Consider the following 17,213-nt stretch of genomic DNA (forward strand, 5'->3'; position numbering starts at 1 on the left):
CAACTAAATAAATAGTTCAAGGGAATAGCCCTCACAGTACGGTCTTGCAGTGATGTCCAGCAAAAACAAATGAAATAGGAGGTAGAGAGGACTTTTAAGTTAAATTAATACAAGTAGCAGAGGGTTAAACAGCTGGGCTTAAGAAAATTACAGGAACTTTGTAGGTAAGGTTGGAAAGTCAGACATACTGTCACAGCAGTCTGATCTGGTGACTCTCTCAAGAAAATGGTTTTCATTGTTACCTAACCTACAAGTTTTCAGCTTCTCTCACAATACACAAGCAAATAGCCTCTCTTAGGTTTAAAAAAAAAAAACAAAGTTTGCTTTCCTCCCTAAGAATATTTTAAAACTTCAAGGAAAAAAGATCTTTAAATAAAACGCATCATGCTTTCTGGGCCATTTAGTATCCAGCAGTTCAAGATCTCTTACTTCTCCACAAATCAAACAGCCCTGTGAACATTTAGAACCAGAGATCTGAACCTACTTCAGCAGATAAGTGACGGTGAAGAGACAGATTTGTCAAGTAGTAAGTACCCCTTCCCTGAAATAAACTTCCTCTCTAGATCAAGCAATGTAATACACTATTTCTCTTTGAGAAGGAATTAGACAACTCACTCCCCCCAATATGACTGGCATATTGTGCTTGAAACAAAAGGAAATAACTAATTATGGACACTGTCAAGGCAGAAATGGTCACATGGCCCAGTTGCCATGTAGATTCTATGATTCTATGGAACTGCGACCCACAGCAATGCTCGCCTGCTCACTGCTGCCTTCAGTTTCACATCATGTTCTACAGCACTGCTCTCCCCTGCCGTCAGAGGCATATTATCTTCTACTGTGCTGCCAGGTTTCTTACCCTTCTGTCCTTCAGTGCATTTATCAAGCTCTTTCTCACAATTCAACATCGGTCTACTTATCACCCCTCTCCAGTCTTCACCACTTGTTGCTTCTGATGCTCACCTGTCTGTCTGATTTTGAACATAAGCATTTCAGTGCAAACTCAGCTTTGGAGTGTCTCTTCAATTCTATACATACCCATTAAAAGTCATTTTGTGGGTACCTTTTATGCCTGCTACCATTCACCTAGCAGACTTCCTGTAAATGACTGGCCTTCCATTCTCCTCTGGGATGACTGCTGACAACAGGAGACTGTAATACAGGCAGCCATCTGGGTTTTTCATGCATTGACTTAAGTATCCCCCCAGAGCTGAAATGTAGGACTTTTGCTATGCTTTCCTCTCCATGACATCTTCTTGCTCCTCCCACCTGGAAGGTTACCGTCTACTGGCAACATGGCAGAGGTAAGCTAATGTCCCATGTTGACATGACATTGTGTTACATTTCAAATTCAACCCAGCAGTCACTATCACAGAAGAACAGACCATTATACTCCCCCCAAGATGGACAACCAGATAATGGCAAAACACAGTCACCCTCCATGATTAGCTCTTCCAGGGTACAGGCCACAAATCAAGCCCAGGTCATCCAAGTCAGAGGCAGGGTATAATTCCTCTACACCACAAAGCCAACATGGAAAGCCTTTTATGGTCATGCTCTGCCATAACTATCCAGGCAACAAACTGACCCATCTTTTCCCTCTATGCTGTAAAGTCCCTAACATCCCACATGACTCCCATTCTATGGAACACTTGCCATTCTCATCCCTGTATTTTTCAGCTACCAATGAAGGATTGGAATCTGGAGAGAGTGAAACATCATCCATGGCAAAGGACAGGGTCAGATGACAGTGAGTTAGCATCTGTGGCAAAGGGTGGGGTCAAGAAACAGTAAGTCATCATCCATGGTGAAAGGTGGGTGAGGATTCAATGAATCAAAGGGTGGGATTTCATCCATGACACATTTTTATAATATGGCAATCAGTGTATGCATTGTTGCCTACACTGTTGAGCCTCAATAAATATGGGGGCACTCCTGTTTACCCACACCTGTACTTGAGTAAGTTAAATTTTTGGTAGGCTACTACTGTTTTGCCTTGCAGCTACAGAGCCTTCCACCATTCATCCTTCAACAGGTGACACCAGAAATGGGAAAATACTTCCACTCTATAATGGGTACGCTGTCATTGGCCACATATTCCTATCGTACACAGGTGAGTTTGTCCAGTACCCAGGCTTACTACTTGAACCCAGGTCCTTCAGAGCACAATGATGACTTCATCCAGCATCACTGCACATTTCAAATAATGACTTTATATATCTAGACTCCTAGGGCTGCGACAAGCTGGAGCTTCACATATTTGCAGGACTGATATCACTATCCCTTGGTGACACTAGACAACCTCTACCACTTCAAACATCTTTCTGTTCTGCCCACTTGTGGGTAAAAGTAAACTGCTATTTAATCAAACTTGTAGTTACACATGATACCATTATCAGGAAGCTGACTAGTTAATTATCTGACCTCGACTTACAGCTGATACTGCTGTCAGGAAGCTGACCAGTTAAACTGCAGATACCTCTGTCAGGAGGCTGACCAGTTAATTATATGAACTTGCACTTACTGCTGATAATGCTGTCATGAAGCTGACCAGTTTACTGCTGATACCACTGTCAGGAAGCTAATCAGTTAATTATCTGAACTTGTACTTACTGCTGATGTCACTGACAGGAAAATGACCAGTTAATTATCTGAAATTGTATTTACTGCTAATACCACTGTCAGAAAGCTGACCAGTTAATTATCTGACCTTGTACTTACTGCTGATATGGCCGTTAGGAAGCTGACCAGTTAACTATCTGACCTTGTACTTACTGTTGATGTTGCTGTCAGGAAGCTGATCAGTTACTTATCTGACTTGTACTTACTGCTGATGTCGCTGTCAGGAAGCTGACGAGTTACTTATCTGACCTTGTACTTACTGCAGATACCGCAGTCAGGAAGCTGACAAGTTAATTATCTGCACTTGTACTTACAGGTGATACTGCTGTCAGGAAGTTGACCAGTTAATTATCTGACCTTGTACTTACTGCAGATACTGCTGCCATGAAGCTGACCAGTTAATTATCTGACCTTGTACTTAATGCTGATATCTCTGTCAGGAAGTTGACCAGTTAATTATCTGACCTTGTACTTACTGCTGATATCACTGTCAGGAAGCTGACCAGTTAATCATATGACCTTGTACTTACTGCTAATACCACTGTCAGAATGCTGACCAGTTAATTATCCAACCTTATACTTACTGCTGATATGGCCGTTAGAAAGCTGACCAGTTAATTATCTGACCTTGTACTTACACCTAATGTCACTGTCAGGAAGCTGACCAGTTACTTATCTGACCTTGTACTTACTGCAGACACCGCTGTCAGGAAGCTGACCAGTTAATTATCTGACCTTGTACTTACTGCAGATAACGCTGTCAGCAAGCTGCCCAGTTAATTATCTGACCTTGTAATTATTGCTGATTCTGCTGTCAAGAAGCTGACTGGTTAATTATCTGACCTTGTACTTACTGCTGATACCGCTGTCAGGAAGCTGACCAGTTCATTATCTGGACCGTATACGTACTGCTGATACCACTGTCGGTAAACTGACCAGTTAATTATCTGAAACTGTACTTACTGCTAATACCACTGTCAGAAAGCTGACCAGTTAATTATCTGACCTTGTACTTACTGCTAGTATCACTGTCAGGAAGCTGACCAGTTAATTATCTGACCTTGTACTTACTGCTGATACAGCTGTCAGGAAACTGGCTTTGTTGCACCCTTGTTCCTCCTTCATTGCTGTTGGATGGAACTTTATCATCTTTATTAAAAAGCAACGAAAGATGTTCCACCGGGATGTTGTACCCTGTAAATCAAAATCAACAGAAGCTGTACAGTTAAAAAGGATCCTTCCAAGAATCTTTTGCATTATGCTTACAATAGTTTATTTATTTATTCATAGCTAATGGACAGCAAGAAAACTACAGACCACGGCAACATTTTTTTTAAATCCAAGGACAAATTCTGGCTAATTCTGAAGTCAAATCGCTACAGGTTACACTCTTGTGTTCTATCCCTTGCAATTTCTCCTGACATAAACAATATCACATAATTTCTTTTAATAAAAACATTTCCATATATTTTATTATTGTTATTATTATCTTTAGCTTGTTTTTTTCGGTACGTAAATCATATTTGCATCAAATACTGTCTTGATACTGAAATTTAAAAGCATTCAGTTTTATGTGCATGCATTATTTTTTATTTCGAAGTCATTAACCTGGCAAGTGTAAAATGATTGAAGTTTGATGAAAATAGATTTGATGACTGTTGATTCCATCTTTTTCTCCACTGTTGTGTGACCCCAGAGTTGGGTGTGTTTGGAGTGTCTCCCCACATGGGGGTGCAGGGGTGCTTGCCCTCTGAAAAAACTTTTTCTTGGAAAATTCACTGAAGGCAGTTTTGAAGAACATTTTTCAGTGTTTTTACATTTGCTTAAACAGTATTTGGCAAGTTGACACAAATCCAAAGAAAGGTGCTGTAAAAGTCACAAGAAGGTGTATTTGTTTAAGACCCCACCATCACACCAGGTGTGTATGCAAGGGAAACTGTTGAAACAGTTCTCATACAGTGCAGTTGTGTAAGAATGTACCATAACAGTGGATGTTCTACTGATCACGGTTGCAGGATTCCTAACACATGGGATGTCACTGCTGACATCTAGCTGGGGTACCAAAACTTTGTCCTCCCTATGGAGTATGTCCAACGCATGACATCAGTTCATACGAACTGGGGTATAAAGATGAATGAACGAGCATGGATGCTCAGACTATTTTCAAGCCAGCGGCCTGAAAACTACTCAGACAGGGACTGGTCAGCTTGGAGGGGTGTAACCCCTCACATATGTAAGAGAGTAAAACCTAGAGCAGAGGAGGAGAGACAGCTGAAGATGGAAGTGAGTAAGACAAGAGGGGATGGAGGGTGGGATGGAACACTGTAATAGTGATTAGAAGGACATCTACTGTTATGGTAAGTTCTTACACAATTGTACTATGGCCTGACTGAAATTACTGTTGCAGTATTCCAGACATATTGGCGATTCCCAGAGAGATAAAGAAGGGAGGAAAGGTGGTCAGTTATTGAGAGTAAGAATTGTCCAGCAGTCCGGTCAGGACTGACCTGGCAAAGGCTGTTCTGGACCTGTAGAAAGCATCACTTTTGTAGTGTTTGGTAAAGGTGTGCACAAAGGACCAAATGGCTACCACCAAGATAGACCTGCAGTCTGTTCCTTTGTGAAAAACTCCTGAGGAAGTTATTGCTCAAGTGGAATATGCTTTATATCAGGAAGGTAAGGTCTTACCATAATGAGAGTAGCAGAAAGTAACAGCTTTTGAAATCCAGGTTGTAACAGTCTGGAGACTGGCTATCCCAGCTTAGGGTTCATAAAGGATACAAACAGCTGGTCAGTCTTTCTTTTTTTAGAAAGTTTTCTTATTTTAAACACAATGAAAAAGTACGTCATTATCCAAAAAAATAAAAAAGTATTTACAATAGAGTCTACATCAATCTCAATTTACATTAAAAAAAAAGAATAAAAAATAGTAAACAAGTATACATATTATAGAAATCTCAAAGCAATACTTTTCTAATAAAACACTTAATTTTAACCAGTTATTACAGCAAGTTTCATCTGTTTTCATTTTAATAGTGACTAACTTGTTTTGACAAATAGTGTTAGCAATATTTATAAATTCTTTAAATGAGGGAGCAATATATTTATACAATTTAGTGTAAAAAAACTATCTAGTAACAGTCAACAGATTCCATAGAAGTGGGTACTTCCATTATAGGAACATTTCCAAAAAACTGAAGCATTAAATAAATTAGTGCTTTAGTTAAATTAAATGTGCCTGTCCATAGAGCCTCTTCCCAAAAAGATGGCATCATACTGCAATCAAAGACCATATGCTGACATTCAGCTTTTAACATATATTTGCATCTCCAACATCCAATATCTTTTTTATACATAAGTCCTATTTTATGAGGAGTAAGAAAGTTTCTAAGTATAAATTTCCATAAAAATAATTTCCAAGATGTAGTTTTCTTTGATGATGATAATGTTAGTCTGTTATCCTCCTGTAATACACTAGTATGATTAACTAATGCAAAACAATGCTAAGAGTTATTTTTAATGTATAATGTTAGATTTCTTACTAATATATATAGATATATCTAGTAGATAAATATGTTTTCCATAAATTATTTCTTGAATCAATAACGTATAGAAAAAAAAAACAATAAATGGTAGAAATCTATTCTCTTTTATATTGGCCATTAACTCAATTTTATAACTAATGAATTGCCTAATTATCTAAATAGTAAACCAGTTGTTTATATCAAGATCTTATTTAATTATTATAAAGTCAGAAGTAAGTAGATTTTCTCCATGTATCATTTGATACAAAAAATCTAATTTAGATTTTTTTAAATCCAGCACTTTGGAGAAATTTAGAACATTAATACAATCTACAGTGAAGACTATAGGAAATATTGTAAAGACCAAGACTTTCAAATCTGGATTAAAAATAATTCCAAATATAATTACAATATTGTTTATATAGCATGAATCAGATGGCTTCTAAATGTTTCTAATAAATATTGCTTTAGTAACCATTTAAAGTTATTTCCTAAAATCTGAGTATTCTATCTAGTTATACTATTATTACCATTTAACCAAACAATCTCATAAAGTTATTTTTCCATCTGGCAGAATAATTAGGATTTTACTATAATGCTACAGTTTTGATGACAGTAAATATATAATTCTATACAAGGAAATTCCACTCTACCATTTATCTAATCTCTTGTATGATGGCTCAGTGCCAATCTGGGTTTAACTGAGAACCAAATACATTTTAAAAGTATACCATTAAATTGTTTAACAAAGTCTTTAGAAGAGAAAAGAGAAGTTAACTGAATAACATATACTACTTTTGTAAGATATTTATCTTACTTAATGTTACCCGACCTTTGATAGAAAAAAAAATATCCATTTGTTTATTAGTAACTTAATAGTCAAAATATTATTATAATTAATCAATGTTATTTCCTTACAATTATGTGACAATGTAATCCCCAAGTAATTTGCTGTTTATCCTAATTAAATTCATTAAACATTTTTATTGATTTGAGTCTTTAATTGTTTTACTGTTATTAAATCTTAATACAGATATAGATTAAAAAAACTGAATAATTTAATTAAAAGACCAAGAAGTACGTCAATATTACCTACTGTCAATAGAATATCATCTGCAAAAAGCTAAATTTTAGAAGAATACTGACCATTAATTTTAAATCCCTTATAGCTATATTTGATCTTACAAAATTAGCAAAGGTTTCAATTACCAAAACAAATAAAAGGGATATAACGGACAACCTTGTTTAGTATCTTTGCAAATTTTAAATACTTGAAAAACAAAGAACCTAATTTAACAAAGGCAGAGGAATTCTGGCAAAGCTAGTTAATAAGTTGAATGAAATTGCCTGAAAAAATATATATTTCTAGTACAGAGGTTAAACAGAACCAGTCACCTGAATCAAATGCTTTATTTAGATCTAAACTAACCATTGATTTTTTTTTTATTAACATAATCATTCAATGCAATTATGCTTTTAATATTATCATAAGATTGTCTACTTATTATAAAACCTGTTTGATCCTTATCAGTTAACAAAGGAAGAACATTCTGTTAGCATAAATGAGCTTAACGAGTCTGTAATCAATGTTTAACAAAGACACAGATCTACAAGAACATAATGATGGATCTTTATCTTGATTTAATATGGGAGAAATAAGCAGACATTTAAGCCACCATAAACAAAGCCAACCCTCCTCTTTACTTTTACGAATTTCTAACCTTGGAACTGCCTAACCTTAGAAATAATCAATACATTCCTTAAATTTACCTAGCTTTGATTGACCCTGTTTAACTGTAATGCATATTTAATATAACTAGCTGCATGTTAGCTTGTATATAAAATCAACAACTTTTGTGTGTCAGGGTATGTTCTATGAATTTTACATTTTGCATTAATTTGTGTAACAACTTTTTAGGTATTTTCTGGAGCTTTTCTCCCCGGGCCTCCACTGAAAATGGGTTTCTGATCCAGTGGACTTTCCCGGTGAACAAATGTCAGTAAATAACTAAATAATAAATAATGCCTCATTTGATAATTTAAAATCCTATCATTGCTAGTAGCTTTATTACTCTTCTTTTAATTATATCATCATAATGGGTTCCTCCATTTTCTTTATTTGCTTCTGATTTAATTTATTATGTATGTTATTTCTTAGAAAAATTTCTACGTTTTTCTGTGTCATATCAAATGAATTATCAAGCTTATTAAAGTAATTCCTAAAACTATCTAAAATCTCATCTGTAACTTTTCTTTTGCTACCCGACAGTAATTTCTTTAATATGATTAGATTTTATTTTTTATGATTCTAATGGATAACGTATGCATACTTTTATAATTTAAAGAATAGGATTGCAAATTTTGCTCTAAGATAATTGAAACGTTATGTTGTACAATTTTGAGGCATTTTGTGTTCAAACTTTTCATTTCATTTAGTAGACTCTTAACCTTTTTGAATAGTCAGTTTTAGATTATCAATTTTGTAATTGTAAATCCAATAATTCAGTACATCATTGTTTTCTTTTATTAATGTACCAATCGGTTATTTTACCACATAAATAAGGCTTTAAAGAATCCCACAGGATTACATCTGAAACTCTTCTGTTATTATTAACATCTACAAACTGTTGAATTTCCTTGAGAAACCACATTTTAAATTTCCTTAATTGTATTATATATCCAGGCAATCTATTGCAAGAGAGTAAATTTATATGTTTAACTATAACATATGTAATAGCATTATGATCTGATAAGGGGCATAACATCACTTTAACTTTAATCTACAAACTAAATCATTTGATGTAAACAATCTATTTATTCTAGATTGAGTGCTAAACCTATATGAATAATGAGTATAAAACAATGAAAAAGATTCAGAAAAATCATCAATATCTTTACAATTAAATAATTTGACAAAATTTAATAAAGCATTTGCTGTGGCAGATAGTCTAGGCTTAATAGATGCACTAGTATCTTTTCAATTAATAAGTAATTAAAATCACAATCACCACACTTCCATTCATATTTGAAATTATAACATCTAAATATGTTTTGGTAAATTTAGCTGCAATTCCTGGAATCTGATAAATATTTACTAAAGTATAAAGTCTTCTTTGTATTTCTAATACTGCTATATACATCATTCCTTTCCTATCACTGTAAGTTTTGATAATTTTAGGCAATTAAAAAGAATTTCTCCAAAGAATTGCAGCACCTCTTCTCTTTTGTTTAACATTAGAGCTGAGCATGACTGTACAGTCCTTTGAATTTAGTCTATTGATATCATTACGAATTAAATGAGTTTTTTGCAAAAAAGGCAACTTAAGTTTTAAATCAATTCAAATATTTTAAATTTCTTCTCTTGCAATCAACATTGGGCCCATTTACATTAACGGAAACGCATCTTGAGACAAGTTTTAAAAATACAATAAATGATATAAAATTCAGCTACTAATACTTTTCCCTAAGTAATAGTCTGAATTGTGTATAGATATGAAGAAAAAGTCTTTCTGAAAGATTTACTTTGTCCAAGTAAACTTGGAGTTGCCCTTAAATGTCTAGAGAATGTAGAATGCATTCCCCCTGTTTTGGGGATTGAAAAGGAAGGTAGGAATATGAATGGTGTGACCTACAGACAGCTCCTTCCCTACTTTAGGAATGAAGAATGGGTTAACCCTGAAAGCCATGCTGTCTCTGCAAAAATGAGAGAAGGGAAAATGGCCATGAGAGCTTGTAGTTCTGAAACCCTCCTGGCAGAGGTGAGGGTCAAGAGGAGGAGGAGAATTTTTCAAGTACAGAAATTCAGAGAAGCAGAAGAAGCTGGTTCAAAGGGAGGCAGAGTAAGCTTTTGTAGTACAAGAATTAAGATCCCAAGGAAAACAAATGGGTTTCCTTGGGGGTTAAGAAGCCAAACTCCCCTAAGGAAAAGCTTGACCTTCAGCCAAGCCATAAGTGGAGGGCTAACAAGAAGGCAGGCATTGACAACAGACAAATGAGCTTTTATGGATGATTAGGCTAAGTCTGATCAAATAAGCTCACAGAGGTATTGTTGCACCACAGGGATGAGTACTAAGAATGGATCCTGACTATGTTTGCAGCACCAGAAGGAAAAACTTTACGACTTAGGTATGTAAGATTTTCTGGTAGCAGGTCTCCTAGCCTGTTGTAGGACTTGTACCACTTCTTCAGAGAGGAGATGTCTTTGAGGGATTAAAACTCTATCATTCATACGGTTGGGTTGAGAGATGATGGTTCAGGTGGAACTGAGTAATCAGGTCCAGCCCCAGAGGAATCCTCCTCTGGTTTTCTTTTGCCAGGTGAAACAGAGGGGGAACCAATGTTGCCTTGAGTAGAACGGCACCAGTAAGAGGAGTCTGGGTGTTTCCTTTTGTGCTTTGAGAAGAATGTTTAGAAGGAGAGGCATAGGAAGGAAGGCATAGAGGAACCTCCCTGACCACTGGAAAGAGAAAACATCTGTCCTCCAGCCTGTAGGACAACGGTCCTGGTGCAGAACAGGGGGAGCTAATGGTTGCTTCTCTCTGTTCAACGTCCATTAATGGGGTTCCACCAGGAAGCAACTTAAGCAGCCTGATAGCACATTTTTTGAGAGGGGATGTGTGTGACTGTGAGCATGATGCTCTCTTGCATTGCCAAATTCCAAGCCTCCTTTGCTAACTTAGTTTGTAATACCTGGTGCCTCCATGTTTATGTACCACATGACTGTGGTGTTGACGAAGTGGTGCTGGTCTCAAAGAAGTGGGCAAAAATCTGAAGAGCTTGCAGAAGAGCCCTCATTTCTTTCAGGTTGATGTGCTCTTTTAGTAACTAGGGTTGCCACTTCCCCTGCACATGTTCTGATCCTCTCCATACCCCCATTCCATGTCTGAGGTGTCTGTGTGAACCTGTCGAACATGAGGAGATGTGAAAGGTAATACTGGGTTGAAGATGATCTGTCCCTTCCACCACATAAGCTCCTTCTTGAGTCAATGGAATCAGGGTGTCCAAGGTGGTAGAAGTGCTGGGGTCACACAGTCTTCAGGTATCATTGAATTGTGAAATCTGGCCAGGAGGAGCATTCTGGCCAGAGGGAGCATAGGGATGGTGGCTGCCATGAATCCAAAAGTCCTTAGCATCTCCCTTTCAGAGCAATGGCTTGCAAATGAGAGGTCCTAGAAGTAACTGGATAGGCTGAGGATCTTCTCCTGAGGCAAACAGATATGCATTTTTTTTGTGTCCAGCATGTATCCCAGAAACATCAGAGTCTGTGTAGGAAGCATTTGTGATTTTTTTGTAGTTTATAATGAAACTCAGACCTGTTTATAGAAACCATTTGTGCTTTCTTTTACAGTGTATAGTGAAACTCATACCTGCCAGAAGATGGAGGGTGAATTAAAGATGCTGAAGAATCATCACTAGGGATCAGAAGGTCATCCAGGTGGAGGAAAATCTTAAATTCTTATGTGCAGCAGAAAGCTACCACAGGCCCTAGACATTTTGTGAACACTATTAATTCTGTAGAAAGATCAAATGACAGAGGAGTAAACTGGAAATATGAGGAGCCAGAGAAAAACAGAAAAAATTCCTGCAAGAGGGATGAGTTGTAATTTTTCAAATAGTCATCTTTTAGATCTAATGACACTAAGAAGACCTGTGGGAGAATGAAAGGTAGGAGAGTCTGAAGAGGCAGCATTTTGAAAAATGGTACTTTCAGGTAAGTGTTCAGGATGAAGAGGTCAAGGATGGGTCTCTAATGCCCCTCTTTTTTTGGGACTAGAAAAATCTTGGAATAAACCCCCTTTCCTATGAATTCTTTTGGTTTTGCGGAGGTAGAGGTATGCCTCTCACTGGGGGAATGTTTTCCAAAACATGGCATAGCTGTCCCTGATGATGGGGAGATCTCACATGTCTGTAGTAATAGCTTCCCACTTGGTCAGGGAGAGTGACAACCCTTGAGAATGTGGTGTGATGGGAATGGAAGCAGGGGGATGCTGCAGGGGTAGTCATAGGTTTTTCCCTCCAAAAGATGGCCTCCCAGCTGGAGGTTCCCTTTCAGATTTTTGAAGCATCTTTTTCTGTGTCCCTTCCTTTGTCTCTGGGCTGTCCCTGGGCCCCTTCTCATGAAGGAGGTAAATTTAGCTGGGAAGTTCCTCTGACATCTATGAACTCAGGAGAGAAGGATCTGCCTGCTGTCTTTCATGGTCTTACCTTGGTTTTGGAGAGTTTTGGACAGACTGGCCACCTAAGGGCAAAATGATCTTTGCCCATGTGTGAGTCTAGACATTTTTATTTAAAATCCTCAGGTATAGGATGACTGCAAAGCCATGCATATTTGCAGAAAACAGGTCCTGTGGCAGCTGTCCTAGAAGAAGCATCCACAGCATCATAAATGCACTCAATGCTGTGTCTGGCAATCTGAGTGGCTTGCAAAAGTCCTGTTCTTATATTCTGCTGTAGGGGATCCAAGAAAACTTTGTTTAAGGAGTTTAAGAACAGAAATCAAAAACTCATTTGAGGCTAGTAATTAGCCTGTCCTGAAGGCAGGGGTAGCAGAGGTGTAAACCTTCTTCTCTCATCTATATATAGCTGCCCTACTACCTTTAAAAACTAGGTAGGGCATAAGCACTGGGCAAAAGCTTGGATGGCTTATCTGAAGAGAGAGATACTGCAGAAAGCTCTGCCACAAGGTACTTATATCAATATTTAAGGGAATCAGGGATCTTACAAAACCTGTCTGGTCTTTCAGCAGCTAGTGGTTTAGAATCAGGTGCAGAAGAAGTGGACTGAAAGGCATCCTAGAAAGCCTCAAAGGCAGGTGGAACTGGAGAAGGGGCAGGGGTGTCCAGCTCCAAGAGGGAGTAATACCTTTTCTGAGAATCACAGATTTGCATGGATTGCCAAAATGTTTCATCATGTTATCGTGTGAGATGGAGTCCCCTTCACCAGAAGAAATTTACCCAGGAGAATGCAGCTGAGAGGAATAGTCCAGAGAATGTTCAGAGTCACAGTCCTGTTCCTCATCAAAGGAAGAGGAAACCAAACTAGGTTTAAGAATAGTAGCATGTGGTTGTGGAGACCGAAAGGAGGGAGGCTTTAAAGACATAATAGCTTTGAACAACACTTGTGAGAAGTCCATCCATTCCTTCTCTCTAGCTGCTCTGGGGAAGGCCACATGCTTAGTCTTCTGCTTTTTCCTTTTAAATTTGATGCCCACCCAGATGAGATGTGGAGGTTCCGAACCATATCTGACCTCTATTAGACAGCCTGGATTTCTTTTCTAACTAAAATTTGAGGGATACTCTGTGGTCCTGCTGAAATGACGAGAAGCAGTTTCTCAGATATATCAGCAGTCTGCAAGGCCTCAGGTGTTATCCCAGCCTCCAGTGGGTTCTTGATAGTGGGCAGCAGTGAAGTAGCCTGATGTATTGTAGGTTTTGAAACATCAGTAGGTAAGTCAGAATCAGAAACATTGGACTGCAGATCCATTTGAGGCCTCTTTTTTTTTCTTCCGTGGCAGGGTGACATCTGGTGAAGCAGAGCCATCTTGGACTGGGCCAAGCATTTAAAATGCTGGGTCTTGAGAAAAGTGTTGAGAATAGAGAGCTTAAAACTAAGGTTTTTGGAATGATGGAATGAAAGAGCAAGATTTGCGATCATGTTTTGGGCCTAGGCAAAAAAGACACATGGTGTGCAACTCCTTGTATGGAATCTGCCTACTGCACTCACACTTACCCCTCATAGTAGGCATCTACAATTTTAATAAAGTATCAAAAGGCAAAAAGGAAGTCCCTCAACTGGGACTCATTTAGACAGCAATGGCAGTTGTATGAACTGGTTAAGGGACAAATCTAAAAGCACGTTGTCATAAAGATATATTGTGCACTTAGGCTGACCCTGTCTTTGTATTCAAGACTGAGAAGTGTGGAAACCTCTGAAGTCTGATAAATAAGCCTTTCATCAACTATATTAGAAGTATGAATACAATGTGGTAACAGAGATAAAACAACTGGAATTGAGATCTTTAGAAAAGGGCAGAAGCACACGACATAGGAAAAAAATGGGAATTGTGGGAACAATGCATACATGGGAGGAATGAGGTTTAAAAGAAGGCAGGACTTAAATGAGCTCTGTAATGTTTGACTGAAAATGACTGGGTCGATTATAAATGATGTATAATGTTTGCAACTGGGAGTGTTTCAGTATGGTTTGTAATGTAAAATGCTTGCAAATAGGACTGTGTTAGTGTGGTTTGTTTCCATTTATATAAATGTATGATTACTTATGTCATAAGTGATGGTTTATTAAAGATGTTTCTTGTTTAAAAAGGGTCAGGAATTGAATAATTGATGTAATGTTGCTTAGGTTATATGACATATAGCAATATATGCGAAGTATAATGTTTGTTAATGTAAATTAATGCAGTTTGATTTCTTTTGCATCAGTGTAAAGTTGCCTATGTCACAAGTGTTAATTCAATAAATGTGTTTAAAAAAGGAAGAAAAAGACTTTATTTAAATTCTGCTTAAATATGTTTGACCGGTGTGGTGACATATTTGTTGTACTTTTCTGGTTTGTTACATGTTTTACCCAAAAAAGTTATCTATTTGCATTTTTTTTAGTTTGTTTGCAGTAATTAGTCTTGTAGCTGAATTTGCAGTTGAGGGAAGACTGGGTATTACTGAAACATTTTAGCATTGCTTATACATTACTCTGCCCTTCAGTTTCCATAAATATAACTACTTGTAAGAGCTAGCGGTTTGTATTTTGACCTGTCTGGGCCTTAATCTTGTAGGTTCATTCACAGTTATGGCAAAGCTGTGGAGTACTGTCAGATTTGATCCTCATTTGGTCATTCATTACAGAATGTTTCCCATAAACAGTGTTACTGTTAAATTTCTGCATAGTCTTGTGCCTTAGTCTGTGGTATAATTGCTGTAGTGGTAGTATTACGAATTCTGGTCCAGGATTTGCGCTTTAGTATTTCCCAGCTGTCTATGTTCTGGTCTTGCCGTTAAGAGTCTTATATTCTGCTTACAATTTAGCTGCTTAAGTTGCATTCCAGTGCCCTTCTGTTTACTTTGCTGCTGTTTTTTTCCTCTGTTTTTTTGTGTCTGAACCAGCCCCCAGTGAAACATTAAGCTAAAGTTTGTAAAATTCTAACAACTGGACTAGAGCTCCAATATTGGCTTAATTTGATTGGATCCCTCACTAGCAAATCAGCAGCCTGAATTTTTCTCCAACTATCCCACCCTTTTGCTGTTGTGGTTTTAAAAGACTGTTTCTGGCTTCAGCCCCTTATGGTACTCTAACATCCAAAGTCCATCCCTCCCCACTTTCATTGCTATTGTTTACTGTGTAAGCTATTTAAGTACTTTCCCACCCACTGTTTTTCATACATTCATAATACTAAATGCCCACCCAGCAAACTATTTTATCTCTTGTATGACCGTCATCAATAAAACTAGCCTCAGAACTGAAACCTGTAAAAGAATGTGGCAAAACAAAGCCACAGAGACAAGCTTAGAGCCGCTGGATTGCTAACTAAACAGCACTACTATCAACTCTTAGCACAATTTAACCTAGTCAAGTGCCAAACCCCACCCATGGAGACCTCTGTATAACCCAGTTCATAAAATGCAGTAGCCCACCCAAACACAGCTATGGACAATATAGATGTGCAATTTCCAAACATCTACATAGCCAGCTTAGTAGATATGGGCATCCTGAGACAACGTCTCAATTGCCTCATCAACAGAGACACCCACTTAAGCCTTAAAGAAACAAACACTCTATGTGAGAGACACACATACACAATTTCACTGCAGGCAAAAATTTCATACAAACAAGGTTGTCAAAACACATACACACTCCAGCCATTACACATAATGTTAACCAAACCCATAGACCAACGTATGCTGATGCATTAAAAAGCAGTCTTCCCAAAGACCTCCTAAGCCTATAAATGGAAACATCTATCTTCAGCAATCTATAAAGCACTCACCAAAAGCAACACCAAGCACCACACATATGCCTACACCCAGTGGAATCCTATGAGCAAAATCCATAAGGCAAACAAACACTTTACCCAGGACTCTTGTTATAGGGGACTCCAATGTATGACACACAAATACCCCACTCACCAGATTGAGACAGAGGAGAAGATAACAGTTATTTGCTTATCCAGAGCCAGAATCTGTCAAATTATACATGCACTCAAGTCATTACACCACAGGTACCAGTATGATTCTATAATAGCCCATGTGGGTGTTACTGACTTGAGATGTGACTCCCTGGGGACTATATGAAGAGAGGCATTATTGATCTCTATGAATATGTATCTCAGGCAGGTACGTGCCTTGCACTGAGCAGCATTCTACCTTCACCAAGAATGATCCCACAGTATGAACAAAAGATGGTTTACTGCAACAATTGGCTGGGTTTATAGGGTCTATCCAGGGGTAATCAATATTTGTCAGCAAGGGAAGACACGGTTAGCAAATCACATTGCTTCACAAAACATGGTCTGCACTTGTCCCCTCTAGGCTCCTGAATATTGGTTACAACTTTATCCACTCCCTTAGAGCCTTTTTTAGGCAATACTAAATTGACAAACCTACCAACATAGCAAATAAAATCCAAAGAAACCTAAAGGTGCTACTGCTTAATGCTAGCAGCCTAAACAAGAAATTCCATACCCTATAAGTTGTCATCACTCTTGAGACTATAGACATGTGTGTGGTTACTGAGACATGGTTTAAATCCACAGAACATACTTTGGTAGTGCAAGGCTTCAGTGCCTTCCACACATTTAGACCATCAGTTGCACATATGGGAACAATAGGTGGAGGAGTTTTGATCTACATTAACAACAAGTACACCTCTAGGTTGGTTAAACTGGATGATGCACTGGAATTTATCCATGGGCAAATCACCATAAATAAAGTCCCATACCATACCATGCAAGCTATAGGTCATGGTATCTGTCCCAAGAATCCCATTGCTCATACCTAGATCTACTGGAGACACCATTACTCACTCATCACTCAAATACCTTATTCAAGTGAGATTTTA

At 37.8% G+C, this 17,213-nt stretch overlaps 1 protein-coding gene across 2 annotated transcripts in view; it reads right to left on the reverse strand.

Annotated features, from left to right (window-relative positions):
• Positions 1–17,213, reverse strand: part of LOC122798743 (gastrula zinc finger protein XlCGF57.1-like) — a 203,781-nt gene that overhangs the window by 46,045 nt on the left and 140,523 nt on the right. The window contains exon 3 of one of the 2 annotated variants that reach the window (XM_044067843.1): positions 3,694–3,816. The exons of the other annotated variant lie outside the window; for it this stretch is intronic. Within the exon in view, the coding sequence (XP_043923778.1) occupies positions 3,694–3,816 (123 nt within the window). The remainder of the gene's footprint in view (positions 1–3,693; positions 3,817–17,213) is intronic. 2 annotated transcript variants of the gene reach the window in all.

This window comes from Protopterus annectens, chromosome 3.part1 (genome assembly GCF_019279795.1).
Source record: "Protopterus annectens isolate FY-2018-M chromosome 3.part1, PAN1.0, whole genome shotgun sequence".
Taxonomy (NCBI): Eukaryota; Metazoa; Chordata; order Ceratodontiformes; family Protopteridae; genus Protopterus; species Protopterus annectens.